Raw genomic sequence first — 22148 nt, 5'->3', positions numbered from 1 at the left:
CCTGGGATGCTACTATTCTACGGAACTGGAGTATGGATGATCTATACTGCACATGATGTTATGATGTGGAATATTGACAGCAGCACTACAAAACTATGACACCATTGCTGTAGACTGGTGACTGCCAAACCACTCAGTGCCCCTGCCCTGCCTTTCCCCTGTCTCCACATGTGTCCCATGGGGCAGTTAACGCATGGCCTGCAGCCCCTGAACCATGGCTGTCCCTTGTTGCTCCCTCCAGGCTTCCCTGGCTGCCTGTGGTTACCCTTCAAGCCATTCTTGGGCAAGAAGGTGGGGCTGATGGGTGCTGCAGGAGGGTGGAATGGTGTCAGCTGAGGAGGTGAGCAGAGAAGTGGCACCAGCATGGCCACAAGGACACCTGGTTCCCATGGAAACCCCAGCAAGCACTTCACCAACAAACTGGTGACTGGGCCCTCATTACACCCGCATGCCTGGTGCAGACAGCTTGGAGGACGTGCTGTATCCAAACCTGAACGATCTCCCTTCCTTCCCTGAGGTACTCACTGCTGCCTCCGTTTCACAAATCATTAACACTGCCTTGCTTCAGGTTTATAGCATCTCCCTGTGCCGCTTTAAAATACTGGCACAGAGGCTGATGAGCCACACACTCTGCAAGCAGAAGCAGCCCCAGCTGCACTGCCACTGGTGGAGCTGCACTGCTGCTCCCACAGTCGTCCCAAAGCTCCTAAATAATCAGAATAAAGATGACTGCTGAAATTGGCGGTGCTGCACTGTTGGGATTATACACAGAGCAAGTATGTAAATAAATTTCTCTTTCAATTTACCAAAGCAAAATACTGAAAGGCAACCAAGGACCTTGGAGATATGTGATCTGCATTTTGTCAGCATTTGAGTGAAGCATCCTCACTGCTGAACTGCTGCTGAATAGTGGCCATGCTTTTGCTTCTGGGTAGGGAATACAGAGCCAGATCTATAGGTGCTGCTGCACCTATTAAAGGGCATATACCTGCCATTCAGATGTTGCTGTAATTTAAGATGCTTTTCAACAGCCACCAAAGCCTGCAGGTGGCCAATCTCCTTGAAGCCCAGGTTCCTGCTTTTAGCAGCCTGCTCGTGCCCCATGGATGTGGTGCTGGGGCCCAGCCTGGCCATGTCCTCCCTAAGCAGCACATGCGTGCTGGTTGTCCCATGGCCAGCCTGCAAGCACACATGGTAACAACAGAGCTGGGAATCTCCAGCCTGGTGTTTGCTTTGCTGTCTTTTAGTGGTGAGATATTGGCGTGGGCTGCTCAGGGAGGTGGTGAAGTCACTGTTGTTGGAGGTGTTCAAGAACTGTGGGGATGTGGCACTGAGGGATGTGGTTATGGGCACATTGGAGATGAGCTGACAGTTGGTCTAAATGATCTTAGTGGACTTTTCTAACCTTAAGGATTCTCTGATTCTACACCACAGGCACAAAGCTGTCAACACAAACAAACAAACAAACAACAACCCAGTTTCAATTGCTTTGATGTGTGGCATCCAAGCATGGGTTGCATGGGCACAAAACATCTTTTAGGAAAAATATCAGTGAGTTCATATTGATTGTTGGTTTATATCATTCATCTGCACAAGAATGATATGTTTGCTGGGAGCAGGTTAACAGCGTCTCAGAGTGTATTTCAGTTTTGGAAGGGTGTCATTAATTGCAGTTTATTTTTGTTTTCAGCTGTGTTGCTATACAGCCCTTATACTGGGGCGTGGGATGGTCCAAACCAACAGCTTCAGTAATGAGGAGCCATTGAGAGAGAGAAAATGTCCCAGAATCACTGGAAAGGTTTCAAATCCATTTTGTGAAAGAAAGTGAAATTGGTCTCATTGCATCAAATACCCCTTTGAAATGGGAGACCTTCTGTGGCCGAGGCGTTTCTGCCTGGTGGCCGCTGGGACCGACCCGGTAATGCACTGCAGCCTTCACAGAGAATCATCTGAACTCATTGCGAGAGGAGAAACTTGAGAATTTGGCACGGTAAGAGGAAAATTAATAGAAAAACTATCGGTATCTTCTTACGAGCACATTCTGGAACACGGCACATCCTGGAAATATTAATTCCCACTATTTATTTAAGCAAAAGACCGGTTGGGCACAGAGCCGCTCTAATGCAAAACAGCTCAGATAGCCCATAAAAATGATGCTGGGATTAAAATATTAGAAAGTGTGGGTAAGAATGACCTCATGTCGGTGAGGCCGTGACATGAAGTCACCCCAATTTAATCGATCGCTTCCTGAGCTCGGCCCCAGAGGCTGCACCTCCCGGCACGGCCGTTCCCCCGCGGTGCAGCGCGCAGCCTCCAGGGAAGCACCGCAGGAGGCCCCCAGCGGCGTCGCCTGCACCGCGCGCACCGATCCGCCATCCGCGGAGTCGCTGCAGCGCGAGTCCGCGCGTGGCGCCCGCCCCCGCGGTAGCCGCGCGTGGGAGGAGCGTGGGCGGAGCGGCGGGCGGAGCGGAGCGGGCCGGCAGAGCCGCGCTCGGCGCCCGCTCGGCAGCGCCTCCCGCCGCCCGGCACCATGTGGCAGCCGGCCACGGAGCGGCTGCAGGTAGGCGCGGGAGGGGTGAGACCGCGGGTGGGCGGCGGGGCTGGTGGGGCGTCCTTCTGCCGCCGTACCGGGACTTCGCCGCAACTTCTCCCTGGCCCGCCGGGGCCGTGCCGTGCTGTGCCGCGCGGGGGCTGCCCCGCTGCTGGCGGTTTCTAGAGGGGCTTCGGTGCTGGCCGCCCCCACCCGGGTCGCTGCGGGCCCGGTGGGTTTGGGCGCGGCCGGGAGCAGTGCGGGGTGGGAGCGGAGCGGAGCGGGGCCGGGGGTGCGGATCCGGACGGTGCGAGCCGCCCGGCCGGGCGCCAGGTCTCTTCTTGATGTCTGCTTTTGTGCGTGTCTCCGTATAAATAAAATCGGGGTGAGATGCGAAACGGGCGCAAAGCGAGGAGAAATCAAACTCACTTTGCGTCGACTTCGTACAGTTTGCAAAGCAAGTGTCTGCTGAGAGACTAGCGGACGTTCCGAGCAAGGTCTGACTTAGCTGCGTGCCGACAGCAGGTCCTCACTGCGTCGGCAACTGGAACGTAGAGTTTGCTCTGATACCCGCAAGCAGAACATTGAAGGGTTTGGTTTGAGTTGGTCCTAAAGCAGAGCCGAGCAGGTCTGTGAGCTGCCATCACCACCAGCTGGGAACGGGAACAGGTGTTTCTCTTGAAAGGCGTACTTTTCTCTGAGATGAGGAACTTGATTTTAGTGGATAGGAGCAACGGTTTGTGAATTCCAGCACGAGTGTTATGTAAAGGCACTAGGAGCAGTTTGTTTCCCTGTGCTGGCCAGAGGCTGCTGGGTGCCCCATGCAGGCAGAGAGGTGACCCAGTGTGGAGCAGGGACGCTGGACCTGCTGTGCAGCTGCTGCACCTGCTGAGGAATGGTGCGGGGGAGGGACCCGAGGCTGCACACAGCAGGTAAGGTGAGAAAGAAATGGAGCAGGGTGATGGAGAGGGGAACGTGGGGTCGGTAGTGACGTGCTGCCTGGGTCGCGTGGCCTGGCTCTGAGCCCCTTTGTGCACTCAGATACTAAAACTTGAGGAGATTCAATGTAACAAACAGGTGATACTGCCAACATGAGCACTGAAGGCTAACAAGAATTGGGTGCTTGCACTACGTAGAACGAGGTTATCCCTGTGGTCTTATTCAGTTTCCTGATGTGCGTGTGTTGCATTACAGACCCTGAGGACAAGTTATTGCATCCCATAGCTGTGGGCATGACCACATGCTGTGGGGAATTAGGGCTGCTGGAGGTAACTCTCGGCAGCGGAGGCCCATAGGCAGGGGAGGTTGTGCCTGGGAGGCCACTGCTTTGCAGTGGGCACCCACCTGTGTGCCTTTTTGTTGGCTGGCTCTAGCTGAAGGCTCTGGGCAGCCCAGGTTACCCTCAATGCTGAGTGCATGTATGTGCAATTCTTGTCATTGGGAGCTGTTGGGGAAGCATGTGAAGAGCTGTAGGTGCCATCAAAAAACAAGGCAGCGCGATCCAAACCTGCAGTTTTAAATGATGTGTTTGACTTCTGCCAGTTCCTGGAATGGGAAGAGGGGAGAGTCTTGGGAAGCTGCAAGAAGCCAGCCTTTAGGAGTTCTGCACTCAGACAAGATGTTAAATAGCAACATGGTGAGCAGCGGGCAAAGTGAGTGCAGAGCGTGCCACCAAGGAGGAAGGGTGCTCTGAGTCACTGGCATGCGATCTCATAATTGAAAGTTGGATCCTAAGCCATGTACACACGAGCCAGAGTTGCGTGGGCGATAGACTAATATTCCCAATTTGTTTGAATGCCTTTTTCTGTTTCATTTTTAATTTGAAATGCTGTCATTTGAAGGAGCTTGATGTCTGTGTCTGTCTCCAAGAAGACCTGTGTTGCACATCACCAGCCTGGCCAGAGCAGCTGGCAGCACTGCCCATCCCTCCCACGGGGAGTTGTGCAAGACCATAAATATGTGTTTTTTTCCCCTTCTTTCCATGTCAACATCACAGTGCAGTTTCAGGTGTCCTACGTTCTTCTCCTTGTCCCACTGCCCACATGATGTGAAACAGATCTCTGTGCCACCAGGGTGCTGAGTGGGGACCCTGCTTCCCCATCATGAGTAGGGAGGGTGCTGAGCATGGGATCTTGACTGCAGAAAGGGTTTCTTTGGGTACTGCAGTGCTGGATAGAATTGATACCTTGCACTCTGTGTTCAGGTATTCTACAGTTACAGTTACACTAAGTTACAGTTAAGCAGCTCTGTTCAGGGGTGACCATAGCAATTCCAGCAATGTCTTTTATAAGTTGTTTATCAAACTGATAGATGAGTGCAGGAACTTTGGAGCAGGAGATGCTTGCTTGATGTTTTCATGCATTCTATATGATGTCATTGTGACCCAGTTGCATCTTGCATCAACCTCCAGCTGTAGCAAAGTGTAGTTCTGTTATTAGTCCATGCTACAGTACCTTCCAGTGCTTGAAGGGGATTGGACTTTTTACATGTTCTTATGGTGAAAGGACAAGGGGGAATGGCTTTAAATTTAAAGAAGGGAGATTTAGGTTAGATGTTAGGAAGAAATTTTTTACTCAGAGGGTGTGGGGCCCTGGCAATGCTGCCCAGAGAGCTGTGGATGTCCCATCTCTTGTGGTGGTTGAGGTTGGGTTGGATGGGGGTCCTGGGCAGCTTAAGCTGGTGGGGGCAACCCTGCCTATGGAAGAGGGGCTGGAGGTATATGAGACTCTAAGGACTCTAAAGTCCTTTCCAAGCTCAGCCATTCTGTGATTCTGTAGCTCTGTGCATTTAAAAAAAAAAAAAAAAAAAAAAAAAAGCAATGAAAATATTTTCATCTTTCTCTGTATTTCTTTTGGCCTGGTTCAGTACGAGAGTGTCTGAGTTGGCCGTGGAAATGGCTGCCTGGGTCAGCCCTGCTCTTCCTGATGAGGACAGCTGTGATGGGCACCTGCCTTGTTCTGCAGGCATGTAGTGGTTGTTTCTTGTGTGTGTCTCCTGCCTCTGTCCTACACAGCATGTTACAGGACTGCATGTTTCTGGTCTGAGGCTTCTCATGTAAAATGTACTCCAAATGCACTCACTCCTGTCAAGTTTCATGGTTTGGGCTGAAGTTTTTGGCTTTGTCTGAGCACGTACAAAAATCTCAGCAGGCTCCCAATGGAATACCTAATGGAATTCAATGGATTTGAAGAATAAGCAAGAAAAATGTAAATATCCAGATTTCTGGAATTTCCTGGAAGATACAATACCAGTTTTCTTCAGCAGTTACTTCCCTTTCCCCTTTTGCCATTCTTTCTCCTTTAGTGACATATCAGTCACAGGTATTTTCTCCAAAGTCCGTGGTGTGCTGTGGGTATCAGCAGGCTCTTGTGTGGTGCTTAAAGGAACTATGATCTTTCCACGCTCAGTGTAAAAGAGACAATCTTTGTGTCTCTTATGAAAACTTTTCCTGCTCTAATTTCTGCAGTAGTGTTGCTGGTTTCTGTTCAAGCAAATACTGGGGGAAAGCAGCAGACATGTGGGTGCCCCATCTGCCGGAGCCAGCTCTGGGATGCTGTGTGCATGGTAGGGCTTCTCTGCTGACTTGGACTGCCAGGCTCAGCCATGGGTGCCCTGTGCCATCTGTGCATGGGCTTGTCACAATGTTTGTGGCAGAGCACCATGGTGGTCACAGGCAAGGCTGCCTGATATTCGTCTTAGTGTGTGTGGCGATGTCCTTGGCTGAAATAAAGCCGAAACTCTTCTGAAATCTTCATTTAAAATCACTTCCAAATGTACCCTCCGTGCCTGCTTTGGGATGTGAGGGTTGCGGATGGGATTTTGGAGCTGCTGGCCACAGTGCAGCTCCTGTGAGGGCTCAGAAGTGTTTTTTTGAAAACAACCAAGGTCTTAGGAGAGTTCCACTGGCCTGTCTGCTAGATGACTGGTATTTGCTTTGAAACCTAAATTTTCCTGGAAGCTTGATGCCAGACATTGTTTCTAGATAATAAATCCCAGGGGGTGCATAGTTTCCAAGTTCAGGCTGTCCGTAAGTCCTGTTTATAAGTCTCTCTGCTTCTCTTAGCACATGTGGGCAGAGGATCACTGTGTCCAAGTACATTTTCTGCAGGAGCCGGAGACACAGCGGTGCTGTAACCCTGGCCATCCCTGTGCAGAGCTGTGCCAAACCTTCACTGTAGCGATGGCTCTCGCTCCTGCCCTGTGCGTTGTACTGCTGCTGGGTTCACAGAAGCGGTGTTACCTGCTCACATTCCACATTGTGCTGCTGCCTGTTTCAGATGCTTTACTTGGGTGAGTGGTTGCCTCTGGCTGATCAGTTGGTTGCTTCCTGCCCTATACCGCTGGAGGGGCAGCCAGAGAAACCCCTTGTCCCTGTACTCCCACACCATCCAGCAGCTGCTGGGGCTGAGTGGTGTTTGTGTAAGCAGCCAGGTGAGGATTCTCCCTGATCACCTGGAAATCTGATCCTCTTACCAAAGCCTGCAGTTTTGGGCTGTTTCTGGATAGAGATTTAATAGCACATGGCTGCAGTGTTTTCTCATACTACTAGAATTTATTTATTTCATTAAGCACAGTTCCAAACGTTTTAAAATGCACTGTGAAGTACAGTGAGAGGTGGTTGCAGGTAGCTGAGTGTGACAAAGTGAGTTGAGTGATATAAGGCAGGATGCAGGGCCCTTCTTTGCTGGGGCATGTTTGACTCCTTGTGCTCAAAGGCTTAGTTTGGTCATTCTGCAACTTGTGCAGCTCTTGCAAAGTCCTTGGGAAATATGTTCCTGTGGAATTGCTTTCCAATAATTTTTGAGTCCCTGATGTTATTTAACTCAGCATCGTTTGGACACAGCAGTAAAAACTCAGCTACTGATTAAAGTAGGTGTAAAAATAGGTGCTGGGGTCTTGCTGCATGCCCTCTGCCCCCCTTGAACACTGCTTTCCCAGGCAGCATTGCTTGTTTTGCTATGATTCCTTGTGCCCCATAACCATGCATTTTGAATCTACTGGTATATTCAGACTTGGGGATGGCGGACTGTAGCTAAATACGTGCAGATTATATGCCTCCACTACCGCCAAGGGTACACATCAAACACCTTTCCTGTTTCAGGAACACTGAAACCCTTCCCTGAAGAAAAACCAGCTCTGTGCAGAGCGCAGTGTGCGTTGACTTCCAGGTAATTGGGTTGCGGTGTGCGTGTCTCTGCCACCAGTTTTATGGCAACGTCTCTGCATCTGCTTAAACGTAACATCATTTTAGATGCTATTGGTGCTTTCAATTCAGCTTCTCATCTTGCTTTTATATTTGCAGCGTTCAGATGCGTGTCTGCTGAAAAATGCAGGATGCAGTCAGTCAACACTGTTTTTTTTTCAAATTTTTGCAGCATATGGAATAACTCCTCTTTAAAACAAACACAAACAGATTTTAAGTGTAAAGCACACAAACAGCTGTCTAGACAGAAACTGCTGCAAGACATGTATAGCAGGGCTGATACTACTACTGAACTCTGGTTTTATTAAATATTATGTCAGAAGGAAAAAGTGAAAAGTATTTGAAATTTAAGCTTGAGTCATGTGGATGCAAATGTTCAGGGAGTCTCACAGCCCAGTGTTTTGGCATCATATAGCTTCAGGAAATCTTTCAAGGCATCAAAGTTTTTATACCAGTTTGCTACTATAACTTTGCAGCAGTCAGAGATCTTTCAAACAAAGCTCAGTGAAATGCAGCGAGCTCATCTGGCACTACTTAGCCTGTGCCTTTTTTCTGCGTTGTTTATTCTTTGTAGAAAATGAATGGCTCTGGAAAAATGCTAATTTTGGGAAGCATTCTATGACCAAAAGAAAATCAAAATCAGCGACTGTTTTGAGGAAGGTCCTTTGGGAAATGATCAAGGGTTCATTTATAGTGTACTACTAGTTTCTGTTTATGAAGTTGACAGCCTGTTTGATGACCAAGACAAATAAAAAGAAAAAAAATAAAAAATAAAAAAAATCAATGGTTTCCTTGAAGAAAGGCAGTCAAAGCCCAAAGCATTCAGTCTAAATAGTTCTGCATCATAACTGCTTTGTTGTGTTGGTTTTTTCTTTTTTTCTTTCTGTTCCTTGATGGCGGTCAGTAGGACAGTTAATAGTGGCAGGTCCAGAGCTCTGCCATTGCCTTCCACGTGTGGTCTGTAGAAGGCAGGCCTTCAGTTGGGCTGCAGGGGCTTCGTGCTTGTGTCTGCATGGTGGTGGCTGCTGGGTGAGAGCCCAGCCTGAGAGCTGGATGTGGAGCTGGAATATCCCTTCAAGCAAGATTTAATACTCTCTTTCTTTTGCACAGTGCTTTCATGTATAATAATTGAACTTATTTGCACTTCAAATAATAGATGGGAAGTTACAGGTGATGTTATTATGCTGGGTCATTCCTGATTAAGTGCATAAAATACTTTGAGCAAAGATTTTCTATGTGGGAGATTGTAAAGTGTGAAAAGACCAAACTTGGCCTTTCATGATTTATTTTTCTTGCTGAATATTGAAAATGGAAAATCCTGATGCACAAAATCTTTGAGGGATAAAAGAAAAAAATAAAGTTGTGTATTGTGTGTGGGAATTTTTCCACTCCGAGGGCATTGAGACCCTGGCACTGCTGCCCAGAGAGCTGTGGGTGCCCCATCCCTGGAGGTGCTCAAGGTCAGGTTGGATGGGGACTTGGGCAGCCTGAGCTGGTACTCCATCTAGCAATCAGCATCCCTGCCAGTGGCAGGAGGTTGGCACTAGCTGATGTTTGAGGTTGCTCCCAACCCAAACCATTCTGTGATTCTATGACTTTTGATATTTAATATCTCTTTATTTTGATGATGGTGTTTCAACAAAATTGCACACAAACTCAGAAGGTTGATTTTGATGCTCTCATCCTTACTTATCTCAGCACTTCGTTGCTGGCTTCCAAAGTGTTGGTCTTTGCGAAGAACCTCAATGCTTGTTTTTGTTGGCAGCCTTTAAATGGTAACTGTTTTTTTCTGACGAGCCAGTTATTGTTGGTAATAGCTCAAGTGCAAGTGGGGAAACTTAAAATTCTTTGCCATGCCTGCTATTGGCCTCTGTTCCTTCACAGCCTCCCCTGCCTTAACTGTCACCCACCTCACTGAGGAAACATTTATTGACTGAATTGTGCTGTGAGTGCAGGCTTCTCAGCGCTGTGGCACTGAAGCTGCTTTGCCCCTCTGTAGTGTTGGGTTTGTGCCTTGCCGAATGGTTTTCAAATGGCTCCTCACGTGAAAACATTTTCTGCAGATATATTTGGTGAGAGTTGCCAAGAGCACTGAAAACAGATAGAAAGTTAATTAAATGTCCTGGAGCTCAAGTTGTAGCCGCTTCTTTCTTCCTGCTCCAGGCTCCCTCTGGGTTTGAGAGATGGATATTCCATAAGTTTTGTTTCAAGTGTTCAAAATGACCCAGGAGTATGTTTCCAAGTATTCAGAGCCTCTGTTTGGGGCCAGGCTTTTCCAGAGAGCTTTTTACCCAGTGGACTGAGCTCTTCTGAAAACTTGGCCACTCATGCAGTGTGGTGCTTTGCAGCTGAGGGCTTTCAGAATGCCAGGGGGCTGAGTGAAGCTGTTTTAAGGCAGAGGTGAACCCAGACCTAGAAGCACTTGCGTATATGTGTGGAATGCAAAGTGAGATGTTTCTGTGATGTTTGCCTGTCTTGCATATTCTGAAGTATCCATTTTGCTTTCTGTGTGTCCAATTCCAGCAGGTTGAATGACACTAAATCATTTGTAACTATATACAGTTGTAACTATAACTTAGAACAACAACAACAACAACAACAACAAAAGTAGAAGCTTGAATCTTGTCTTGGTGCCTTTTAGGAGGAGGCTGTGCAGCATGGGTCTGTGAAGGCTTCGGTTTACACAGCTGGGCTCTGTTGTTTGGGTTAGAATCAGAAGGAAGGATATTCTGAAAGTTTTACACTGTTCTTCTCTACAGTTTTGCTGAAAGGAACCATTGAGCTTGGTACTGCGTGTTTGGGAAAACCCTGATAGGAAAGATAACGTTGGTGGCTCCTGCTAAAAGGAGCCATGGAGCAAGCAGCAAATCCACAGACTACTACCTAAGCACAGTCCAGTTTGGTTTCAGCCTGCACCCTGCCCCACTGCTGCTTCTGGCTGGTGTTTTGGGTTTCGCCTGAATGTCAGCATGGTTTCCTTGCAGCACCATCACTTTCTAGGGAGAAATGCACCTCAGTGGCTGGTGAAGGCTCATCTCTAAAGATAGCAAGATGCTTGTCTGTCTGTTCTTTGGCTGAGGTAGTCTGTCAAGGGCTGAAGAACGAGGTGAACATGGATTTAGGAAGGAGAGGGTTTAATCCCTGTAAAAGTCTTTGGGAAAATCATAGGAACAAACCAGCTAGGATGTTGGTGAGGAGAAGAGGAAAAAGAACTAATATCACATGTGAGATGGGTGTTATTTACAAATCTGTTCTGAAGCAGACTTGACAGTTTGGAACATACAGAAAGCTATGGGTTTTCCTGGGCTATGTGCTACCAGGATTTGGTACTCTGCTCATTGGGGTATCAGGGTATCTGTTTATCTTCCACAGCTCCAGGTCAAATGAAAATAACATTTATGTTCAGCTCTGAAGAATGTAACTCCATAAATTCCACTTTATATGAGTTCTTAGTGTTTAATTGGAGGACCAAATTCACCCTGCAGAAGACCAGGTGCTGGCCAGTCATTACCCTAACAGCTGGTGTGTGTGTACCCTAAACAAAGAAGAGCTCAGGTGCAGCAATGCCAGATTAGCATTAGAGCATGGCATTGAGGCCAGCTGACAGCAGCTGCAAGCTGATTTGAGATACCTGGTTTGGTCTCTCTCATGTTGATGGAATGTCAGTGCCGAGGTCTGTGGAATGGATTCTATTTTCTACGGTGTTGGGCAGTTTGCTTTGATAAATCAGTGCTAAATCACTTAGATTTAAGAGTGCAGCCTTATCTCAGCACATAGGGATATGCCTTTGAATCCATTAACTTTTATCTTGCCATTTGAGATGGCAATATAACTTTTCAGTGGTTTATAGCGAATGTTAGGAAGTGTTTTCCTTTGAGTGAATGTTTTGTTTTGATTTTGTGCTTAGAGGCACTTAAGAGCCCTGAAGCTTGGTTCTGGGATGTGTAACATTTTCAAAGGGCAACGTTTTAAGCTTGTATCTCTAAAATCCTGACTTGATATGGAAGGAAGAATTCCACATTTCTAAAGGTTGCAGAAGCCGTGGTTGGATTCTCCTGCTGCCTTTTGCCGTCTTCCATTTCCTCTTTCTAGTTGCTTTGAGGCTGCATGTGTCTCCCTGTGCCTCACCTCTGTAGTCCCACTGCTTCTGGCTTGGGATGCACATTTCCAAGGAGTCACCCCATTGCAAGGAAGTGGGGTTTTTGTATTGCTTAACATTCTGGATGAGGAATTGCACCCCATGGCCAGAAGAGCTGCTGCTGGGTGTCTGAGCCCAAGACAGGGTTGCAGCGGAATCTTGATTGGTGAAGATGGCTAGGCATCTTTATCAGCATCAAGAGAGGCTTTGGACCAACGTGAAATGCTTCATGGGTATGTGGAGCTGTTGCATGTATGGCAACTGGATGTTCTCTTGTGGGGGAGCTGCCAACTGGGCACCAGTGGGGCTTGGGGACGGCCTAGCCCACAGCCTTGTCGGCAGAAACCTCGCACTGGAGCAGCTCGGTTCTGGCTGGCTATGAGAAACACAAATATTGTTAAATGATTTCCAGAGGGCTTTTATGTTGTCCTTTCCATTTAGGATTTTTATTTCTCAACAGCAGAAGTTATTTGTGGCTGCTTACATGATATTAGAAAAATAGCCACACGCAGGGAGGAGCATTAACCGGGGAAATGTCCGTAACTGGTTTGTTCTGCAGCTTACTATGCCGGCTCTGAAAGTAACAGTCTGACCTTTAGTTTCTCTGTTATGGTTTGAGGGTTTTCTTACGTGTACGTGAAGCTTTCCAAGATAAACGAAGTGAATGTGGTTTGGCATTTAAATCACCGATGTTGTATCAAGCTAGAGAATTTCAGAAGCCATTAATGTCTAAATATATGTCATTTTGTTCATGTGGGGATAAACTTTGCCCCTGTCTATCTATCTGTGGATCTTTTTTTGGTCCAAATTCAGGTCTTGATAATGTCGGAATAAATCTAAATGGCATTGCTAATGTCAGTGGAGCTGCTCTGGATTTCTTCTCCTTTAAGTAGAAACTGTGTGTGTATTTGAGACCATCCAAATCGTACCTGGTTTTTTTTGTTGTTGTTTTGGTTTTTTTAATTTTAAGTAGATACATGTGACTGTGAAAGAGTTCAATGTCTAGGGAAGCCAGACTGAGTGTTTCTGTATTACCCCTTTTGGAACGCGTTATGTTACTGAGGTCATTGGCGACTGAGCCCTGCGCTGTTTGGATAAGGGGCTGTTACGTATCCGACCGGAACGTCTGTGTCATGCTGTGAGCTTGGAGCTGTTTGCTTTGGGGCAGGGGAGAACCACTTCATGAAATTTTTGTGGGTGCGTTAATAAACCTGGCAGCCACTCAGCTCCTCCTGTCTGTGATGGAAGGGGACGTGGTTTGGGGTCTGTGGGTGCCGTGCTGGGTCCCCAGGTGCAGGCTGGAGCATCCCTGGCTCTTCGCCCAGCCCCTGCTGTGCCCACGGCTGCCTCCTGCCCTCCCCAGGGCTGTGGGCTGCCTTCAGCAGATGTTTTCAGGTTTCAGTTGAAAAATGTATTTCTCATTTGTGAGAATGTATTTCTCATGTGTGAGTCTCTCTCTGATGCTTTTTCTTATTTTCATGTTTTCTCATTAAATTTTCATCTGTTTGTTTCTTCAAAGGGTTTAAAATGCCAGCCCTGGGTTTCCTTACAGAGCTAAAGTTGGTGAGCAGTCTGTCTCAACCTGAGTGAACCACTGTTCTAATTCTTTCGTATTCTCTAAACTGTATGAAGGATAATAGGAACGTGCTGGCATATTCTTCCCTAATATTCCTATATCGATCTGGTTATTTTTTAGGTTAATTTTTGCTGTTGTTATTTTTGTTTTAAGACATTTAATTTAAAATCTGGTCTCATGTCTAAGTTTTGCAACTCAATATATGGCTCAACAAAACCAGACTGAAATGTCTGCTTTCAAAAATGATGGTACTGTACATGGCTTCCCTTATAGACAGCGAAGTGATGCTGTGAGTTTTGAGTCTTTTAACGAGGTTGGTCTTTGTTAATCATTGCAGCTGTGCTGCAGAGCTGTGGACAGCAGAGTTGTTATGGCTGTCTGGTCGTTTCTGGAAAAATGAGAGTAGCATCTCTGTAGCACCCCAGTTAGTAGGTGTCAACAGGCAGTGGTATGGGTTGATTGAAGATAGGGAATCTTTCATTAGAGCTGTGAGCACTGCTCTGCGATGTGCTCCTTGGGCTGGCTGCTCCACAGCGGTTTTTAACCTGATCCTGTGTACCAACACAGAGCTTGTTCTAGGAAATATTCAGTGCTGTTCGGCTTTGTACACCTGAAAGTCAACAGAGAGCGAAGCTTTTCTCATTCATCGTTGTATGTTGTGAACTAATTGTAAGCAAATAAGGGTAGAAGAGAGCATGTGGAGTCTAAGTCAGTTCTCAGCAACATCTGGACCAACTCACCTGGTACCGTGCTGTTTTTCTGATGTGATTTTACTGAACTTCCACGTGGTGTTGAAATGCTTTGTGTCCATCTGCTGGGGTCTGGGACAGACAAAGGCTGCATGGCCCTCATCAAAGCAGCTGCAATGGGAGTGAGGTGATTTCAGGCAGTTTCAGGGAGTGAGGTGATTTCAGGCAGTTCCAGTTTCTAATGTTCATGTTTTGATTAATAACTTGTTAACCCCCTGTTAACCCCAACACCATGTGGTTAGAAGCATAAATATTTATTCCTGGAATGCAGCTGTAGATACGTGTTAGGATTAATGCTAAATTGTTAGTATTTAGTACTCAGTTTAAGTAATATCAGTTAGTCAGGCTGCTTCCTTTCGTTATATATATGCTTTTTAATTGGTAAAAGATGTGTGCACAAACAGGGTTCAGATGGCCAGAGCCTCTGGAATCTCATTATCTTAATTGAAAAATGTCAGCCTTTGACATTAATAAATGATTTAGCTAGCACATGATTCAGTCACTGGGGAGAAATGAAATTGGCTGTTACAGCCATCCTTCGCTTCTAGATGATAATGATAAGCTACAGCCCACGGCTCTTCAGAATTAATAGCTCAGGGCTTAGGACATTATTTTCATATATTAGAACATCTCAATTTCATTACATTTGGTAACATTTTATTCTACAATATTGTTACACAGGAAAAAAGATAATCTGGAAGGAGTGCAGGGGACATCCTCTTGGATGCTCTAATGTTGTTGTTCAGCTTCTTACAGTCAGCAGATGTGTCACCAGTGCTTGGCTTCGTCTTTTCCTTAAAATCAAGCAGCGTTGTTTCTGTTGCCCACTGAGCAAGGCCACTCTTTGCTTACTGGAGGAATTGAGTTGTGTGGATGATGTGTGGGGAATAGCGGTGTGTCACACTACTGCAGTAAACAAGTAACTAATTCTCATCCAAGTGTACTCTGTGCGTGGATTTTATGGTGTCTTCTGGAAAAGAAAATATTTTTCTGTCTAAAAAGCATTTCCTACCCAGTGACTAGCTGTAAAAGGAACAGCTTGAAAATATTTCCTGGCTGAAGGGAAGGCTCAGTGCATACTTTCAGTTTGCCATTGTGGTTAACATCAGTATGTGCTTTTCTGGCATTTCTTGTTTTTTTCTTATTTTATGTACCTAGTGTTAATAAACAGAAGTACAAAAATAACCAACCTGCTGATCTTTTCTTCTGGTATCACTGATGCTGAGATTTTGCAAAGGGCAATCTGGAGATTCAGCCTCGGCTCTGGTCCTGCATGAGATCACTGGTAAAACACTGATTGCCTCGCTGCTGGAGCAGGGGCCTGAGCCTTCTAGTCTGTGTGGCTGGGTTTTTGTCCTTTGGTACTAGATTAGTGCAAAATATAGCAGAGGCAAATAGGATGACATAAATAGGTGAGGTGAGGGGATGTGTGCCACCTGTTTTGCAGGCCAGCCAGAGCAGATGAGTGGGAGTTATGGCCCCAGCTGCACTCAAGTTTTGAGCAGAGGGGTGTAGACAAACTGAGTTTTGCTGTCATTTTGCTGTTGTGCTGTCCTGCAAATGACTGCATCATTTCGTGCCTGCTGATCCTTGATGGAGATGTTTGCCTCCTTCTAAGTCATGTGTTGCGTCAGCTTGACCCTCATAGTTGGAGGCTTCTTTAGAGCCTTGTTTCTGTAGATGTGTGATTATGTGCAATTTTCTCTTAAACTGTTGGTGTTTTTTTTTTCTATATCTGTTAGTGTTGCAGGCAATGTCTGTAACGGTGATTCTGAGATGCTTGGAAACCTGGAGGCAGATTCCTAAATGTATTCATCTCCTGCACTCTTTCAGTTCTGACTATTTTCATACTAACAGATGTGTGAAACCCGTAAATACGTGCTGTAAATTTGTTCTCCTGTGTTGCTGAACATCACTTAGCAGCTCAGGCCTGTGGGTTACCTGGGCTCTGTGTGTTGGTATGCGAGTGTGCTACTGTTAAATTATCACAAATCTGGATCTAAAGCAAGCTGCAAATAGAAAAGCCCTGCCAATTGGAATAATGAAAGAAGGGGAAGTGCTGGAGTGTAATAGTAAATATGTGCATGCTTTTACAGAAATAGAAGGGCTCTCACTTCTGCATGATTTCAGACGTGTGTATTTTTACTGACAATGAATGAACAGCCACTCCTGCCAATAGGGCTGTGCTCTGAGTGCGAAGTGAGGCCTAATTTCTTGCAGGACAGCATTTGGTTTTTGCTAAATACTAAATCTTTCAGTGCACATGCATCTCTTCCGGAATTGAAAACATCTTTTATTTATTGGGTTGAGTTGGCAGCCAGCACAGAAAGCAGTCTGCATTATGTTTATCAATCCATGGAGAAATCCAGCTCTGAAGAGCTTACTTTTCTTCTGCCAAGAGCATCAATGGAAAGTTTAACCATCTCCCACTATCATTTGAAATTACTAAAATGCGGCCAGTGAGAAAGGTGTTTAATTCATTAAAGAAGGCAGAGAAGGCACTGGTGAGTTGAGCAGTGTGGATTCCTTATCTCTGTGCTGGGCGGTCCCTGCCCTTGGGCAGCCTCTGCCTCTGGTGAGGCTGCGGCCAGGTGGGAAGGCTACATCACCATGTTGGTTCTACCTGTAGGCTGTTGTTTGGGAACTCTGATTTAAACCATGCTGCCACCTGTATGGAGTCTATGTGGTGGAGATAAGCTGGCTAGTCCCAACGTGTTCATTAAGCTATACTGTTCATTATAATTAGCCTGATATAAGCTTTGATGTAGGAGTATAAAAATAAAACAAATGGGTCACAATCATGTCAGGGTTTGGCTGAATACCTCTGGTACGGAATTGTAAATAAGCCCAGAGTGCTGTGTGAATGCCGGAGGGCATTAGAGAGATCTTTTCAGGCAGTTCTTGTGCCCATGTTTGGAGAAGGGGGAATGTGTAAAAGGTTTTCCATGTAGCTGAGGAAATTCTAAAAGTCTGCAGTGCTGTGTTTAACTACTGGAGTTTTGTCATTATTAGAGTCCTCGCAGGAAGCTTTCTTGCAAAAATTGTGACAACCAGTCTTACTGACTGAACACAAGGTTTGTTGCTATATGAACCTGATAATTAGTTTGTAATTTGTGCATAGGCATTTCTTCCTGGCTGTTTTCTCGCAGCGAATAATTTGCCTTTTGTTTGTTGAGGGTGGTTTTTTTTTTACTTTTTGTGGAAACAGAACTCCCATTCATGATGGGCACAGCAAATGTAGTAAAACATTATCATAGCTGGGATTTGCTGTACACTATGGATTTATGTCAAGAATGTTAATGATTTGTTTATGAATAAGTGAGCCTGTAGTATTGTGAAACAATATCTGGCAAGGCTGCTGAATGGACATTTTGAGAGCAGAGGATTTGAAACTGAATAAGCTGCAGATATTTGTGTGTCTCAAGCTAGTCGTAAGTAGGCGTATGGATTTTGAACAGAAGTGTTTATTTAGTGCATTATCATCTTCTACTGTACTCATCTGCCCTAAGGATGGGCCACTCGAAAACATGCAAAGAGCTTGTCAAGTATTTTTTTAAGGGCAGTTAATCAAATTCTTGTAGGCTTTATTTAAAAATGTTTTTTCTTTTTTTTCTGTCTTTCTACAAAACAGAAGCTTGAAGCCTTAAGTAGAGCAGTGTGATGCTTGCCAAATTGGTGGAAAATAGGAACGTACTGTGGATTTCCTGTCTCACTTGACTATAGCATCTACTTTATCAAAAGAACCACCTGACTTTACTGATGAAATATGTGGTATGGTCCCTGATGTGTAGTTGGTAAGGGTTTGCCACTTTCCTCTGGTGCTTATTTTATTGGAAGGATACCTGCTGATGAGTAGGAAAGATTGTTCATTCCCCACTCGTGCTAGTCCAAAACAAGCTTTGCCTGTGTGCTGTGGAGTGCTCTTGAGAAGCAGAGTCATCCCTTAGATGAAAAATCTGGGGGCTGGTTTACGTCTCATCCCAGGTAATGATTCCCTGCTTTACTTGTAATTTGCATGGTCCCACTGTGTACTCTCACTGCCAGCATGTCAAGTCAACCAGCCGACAGCCCACGTCCAGCAGCACAAAGTGAAAGGAATGGCCTGCTATGCTCCGTCACTGTTTTGAACTCTGTCCTTAATCAGTCTTTTCTTATGTGCTATGTGAATGTTGTAAAATTTCTAAGAACTGATTGTAATATTTCCTCTCCAGTTGTCTTCCCTGTCGTGAATTTTATAGTTGGTGAAATGAGTATAACTGAGTAAACTCAAGAAAGAGTTGTTACTCAAATGTGATTTGTGTATTTATAAACCTACCTAAGCTGCCCAAAAAACTGCAGGTGGAAGATACCTTGTTGATGGCTGTAGCAGGAAGCTTTGCCACTGACTTTGTGCACTGTGTGCCCAAAGTGTGGGGACCCTGGTGCTGAATTTGGGGTGTCAGAAGCAGCTGCTGTGCAGCCAGGCACATGACTAAGCTCTGCCTGAGAAATGACAGCATTTCTGGAAATGTGGTCTTGTACTTTTCAATGAGCTGGACTATCAGCTCTGTATTGTTGGATGGTTAAAATGGAGCAAGAATTGCTTTAACATTAAAACTGTGCCTGGAGGACTTTTCTGAGAAACTGCTTATGATTATTAAGTGAATGTAATATAGTAAGACAACTTTGCTTCTTTGCTGTGCTTTTTTTCATATCAAATGCAGGTTTGAGGGTTGAAACATACAGATGGAAAATAATGTTCAAATGGGGATGACTTTGAAAGCCTTGCAGTACCCTTTAAACCTAGGTAGGAAAGAGAAGTAAGACAATCCCCATATCCTGCGTGTGCTGTTCCTTCCATGATGCATTCATTGGTTCTGCTGCTTTCAGATTGTCTCCTGTTTCTCCCTCAAAACTGCCTGTTCTGAGCTGATCAGTCAGCAAATAAGGAGCCCTCAAGCTGCGTTTTGCTCCTGTTCTCTGGTTCAGTGGTATGTGTTCTGGGAGGAGGGCACAGAGAGAAGCTGTACTGAAGCCAATGAACTGATTTGTTCTCCATGTGGATGCCTGTGCCCTGTCCTCACTCAGATGCATGCCGCACCATTAAACACTATTAAGTATTGGCAACTTCACAGTAAACTGCGTTTGTGATTTGGTTACTGTGTAAGCAGAAAAGGCAATCCCAAATCTGCTTCAGGAACAGCTTTATTCCACTGAGTTGGGAATATCAGTGACAGCCACCAAAGCATGTTAATTTCAAACTGTACTGGTAATAAATCATGAAAGTGGAAATGCTTATGTCATAGGGCAGGAGTTGAAACTAATCGCTTTTCTACAGATGCTACAGGGGAATATAGACGACAGCCTCAGCCCTGTTTCATGTGCTGGTTGAAGCTGGTTCCCTCGTAATCCTATATTAGGCTTGAATATGGCACTGAATGCCATGGTTTTTTAGATTACTTCTAATCTTTATTTTTACAAATACTCATTTGTAAAATCTGGTGTTTAAGCAGATTTGCTTGTTTAGTTTTCTTGTTATGCAGCAGTTGAAAACTGTTGTCATCCTTATAGATAAGTACCGCATACGATTGCCTGGCCTTAACAACAGAAAAATTCATTAGTTTGTGTTCCTGTTTCTGCAGGGAGCTCCTCAGTGTCTGATTTTCCTGTTGTGTTGTTTGTAGTATGAGTGATGCTGAGATGCTTGTGATACCCAACCAGCACTTTAAGATGTGAAAAGCAAAACTTGGAACGTTTCTGTTATGGTGGTTGCTGGATTGCACCCAAGAGGGAACAGGCTTTGTTGGATGATCAAAGGTCCCCTGCTCTCATCAGCTGCTCAGAATGGAGCAGACAGATGTTTATCTATTTGATTGTCTTGTAAAACTGTAGATTTGGCTTGTGCAAATAGCTGTGCATGCAAAATGTTACTGATGTTATTTCAGGGGCTTTTCTAATGTCATCTGAAAATCGGTTCCAGACAGAGAACCTGGGATCAAAAAAATAATTAAAAAAAAAAACAACAGGGATGTCTTCTGCTGCTAAGGCCATGTAGGACTAGAAATATTATAGTTGGATTAAAGGTCAGTATATTGGAAGAAAACTGGTAGTGATTGATTGGTATGGAGTCAAAGTTCCCTCACAAAAATCTGTGTCCGCAGTTAACAGCTCACCCAGACTTTTAACTTCTGAGGTTATCTGCTTCAAGATTTGCTTCTGGACCAAAGCATGTTCTTAAACAGCATGTTGGTAGAGAAGACTTTGCAGTGAGCAGTCTTGTGTATCTCAGCAGCTGCAGTGCAAATCCTGATGGAAGCGAGTGGAGATGAGACAGAGCCTTGCTCAGCCATTGTATGATTCTCTGTGTTGTGCTATCTCATCTGATAGAAGCTCACCGTTGAGTTTCCCTTCTGTAGAAGATACTCCATCAAAGGAGTTGGTCTTCATGACTCAAGCTTGTGGGTCAGCCTTTACTTTAATTGCTGTATTAGTTATCTTTCATTTCCAAAGGTAGGAAACTTCAATGAATGCCATGAGCTGGACAGTTACTTTTTCTTGTAACAGAGAGTGGCAGATTTGCTTCAGAAGTCCCATGTGGATTCTTCTCACTTTGCAGAGTTGGGGCGGACTCATGCAGAAGCGGTGCTGGAGGTTCATATTGAATCCCCGTGTGTATGCACCCGTGTACCTCACATCTGCAGGGTAACTGCTTACTGCCATATCTGCAAATGTTCAGAATCAGGCCTTTTTTTTCTTTTTCCTTTTTCCCCACATGACTGTCATTGTCATCACTTATCAGTTTGGCCCAGAGATATTTTTGAAGGAACTGTATGTCCATTAGACATGCAAATAGCTTAGATAAGAGCATTTCAGAAATAGAGCTGCAGCACAAAGAGTTCCAAAGAAAAAGTGAATTATACAATTGATAACCCTTGGGCTTGGTGGTCAGAATGCAAATAACAAAAGCTACAAATCTGAGCAAATAGACATGCTATAAAAAGCATTATCACAAATTAGGAGATAGAAGGCTCATTTTTGCATGGCAGTCTGCTGGATTTATTTTGGCAATTATTTATTTGTGGCAGTGGTGTTTGTGCAGATGGAATTTTTAGCAGTCTTGTTACAGAGGGCTGAATATGTAAAGCTGTTCAAACATTCTGTATCAGAGTTGGGTTTTTTTTCAGTCAAATACACATCTTTTTTATTAAAATAAACATTTTTTTTTTTTTTTTTTTTTTTTTCCCCAGATGAATGTCTAATTGATATTCACAAGATGCAAAACTTTAATATTTGATCAGAGGCCCCTAAGTTCTTTCCTTCCTTTTTATTTTTTAGGGTAAATAATTCAGACCGCGGATGCATCAAGTTTGATAAAAGTCACCTTGTTAACTTCTCTTGCACAGTTCCGCGTTTTGAAGGATGCTGAAATAACTCCATGCTTATAAGTTAAATTGAGTGGGGCAAGGGAAGAAGACAGTGGGGAAATGCTGGGCAGGCAGTTCATTTATTTTAATTTTGCTGGTTCTTTCACATCAGTTTAACTAGCTGCCCAGCACACCCACACTGGAGACTATAAGTGTCTTGGGCATTTAGAATATTTCCATCATCTTGTATTACAAGAGTTTGTGTTAAATCTGTATCTAGGGGAGCCTGCAGCTTTAAAAGCCCAAGCTCTTTTCCCTGGTTAACATTCTGTATTACTTGATATCCCATAAGCCTGAAATCTGTTTTGTTTTTGATAATTGGCAGGGTTTATACAAGGAACATTTAAAAACCAAACCTCACTCATTTACATTCCTGTGTCTCCCACAACTTCATTGCTCACAGTAGAACCAAAACTTGCAGATTCTGAATTGATTGGCTTTTTTAGAAAATGTTCTTTTATCAATCAATTTGTAAAGGGGCTGATAGTGGTTTGGGTTTACGGTGGTCACTGGTTTGACCAGAGGAGGAAAAAGGAGTTGGAGGTATGC

General features: G+C 45.0%; 1 protein-coding gene across 2 annotated transcripts in view; it reads left to right on the top strand.

The window, feature by feature from the left end:
• Positions 1-2446: 2446 nt before the first annotated feature.
• PID1 (phosphotyrosine interaction domain containing 1) overlaps positions 2447-22148 on the top strand; it is an 82435-nt gene continuing 62733 nt past the window's right edge. Inside the window, exon 1 of one of the 2 annotated variants that reach the window (XM_072344416.1) lies at positions 2447-2560. In XM_072344416.1, the coding sequence (XP_072200517.1) occupies positions 2531-2560 (30 nt within the window). In that variant the 5' untranslated portion in view covers positions 2447-2530. Of the gene's footprint in view, positions 2561-3301; positions 3463-22148 lie in introns of those variants that run through there. The other variant, XM_072344417.1, reaches the window with a different exon arrangement.

This window comes from Excalfactoria chinensis, chromosome 9 (genome assembly GCF_039878825.1).
Source record: "Excalfactoria chinensis isolate bCotChi1 chromosome 9, bCotChi1.hap2, whole genome shotgun sequence".
Classification (NCBI taxonomy): Eukaryota; Metazoa; Chordata; class Aves; order Galliformes; family Phasianidae; genus Excalfactoria; species Excalfactoria chinensis.
Note: the sequence above shows the minus strand (reverse complement) of the source record. Positions and strands in the feature narration are given on the sequence as shown.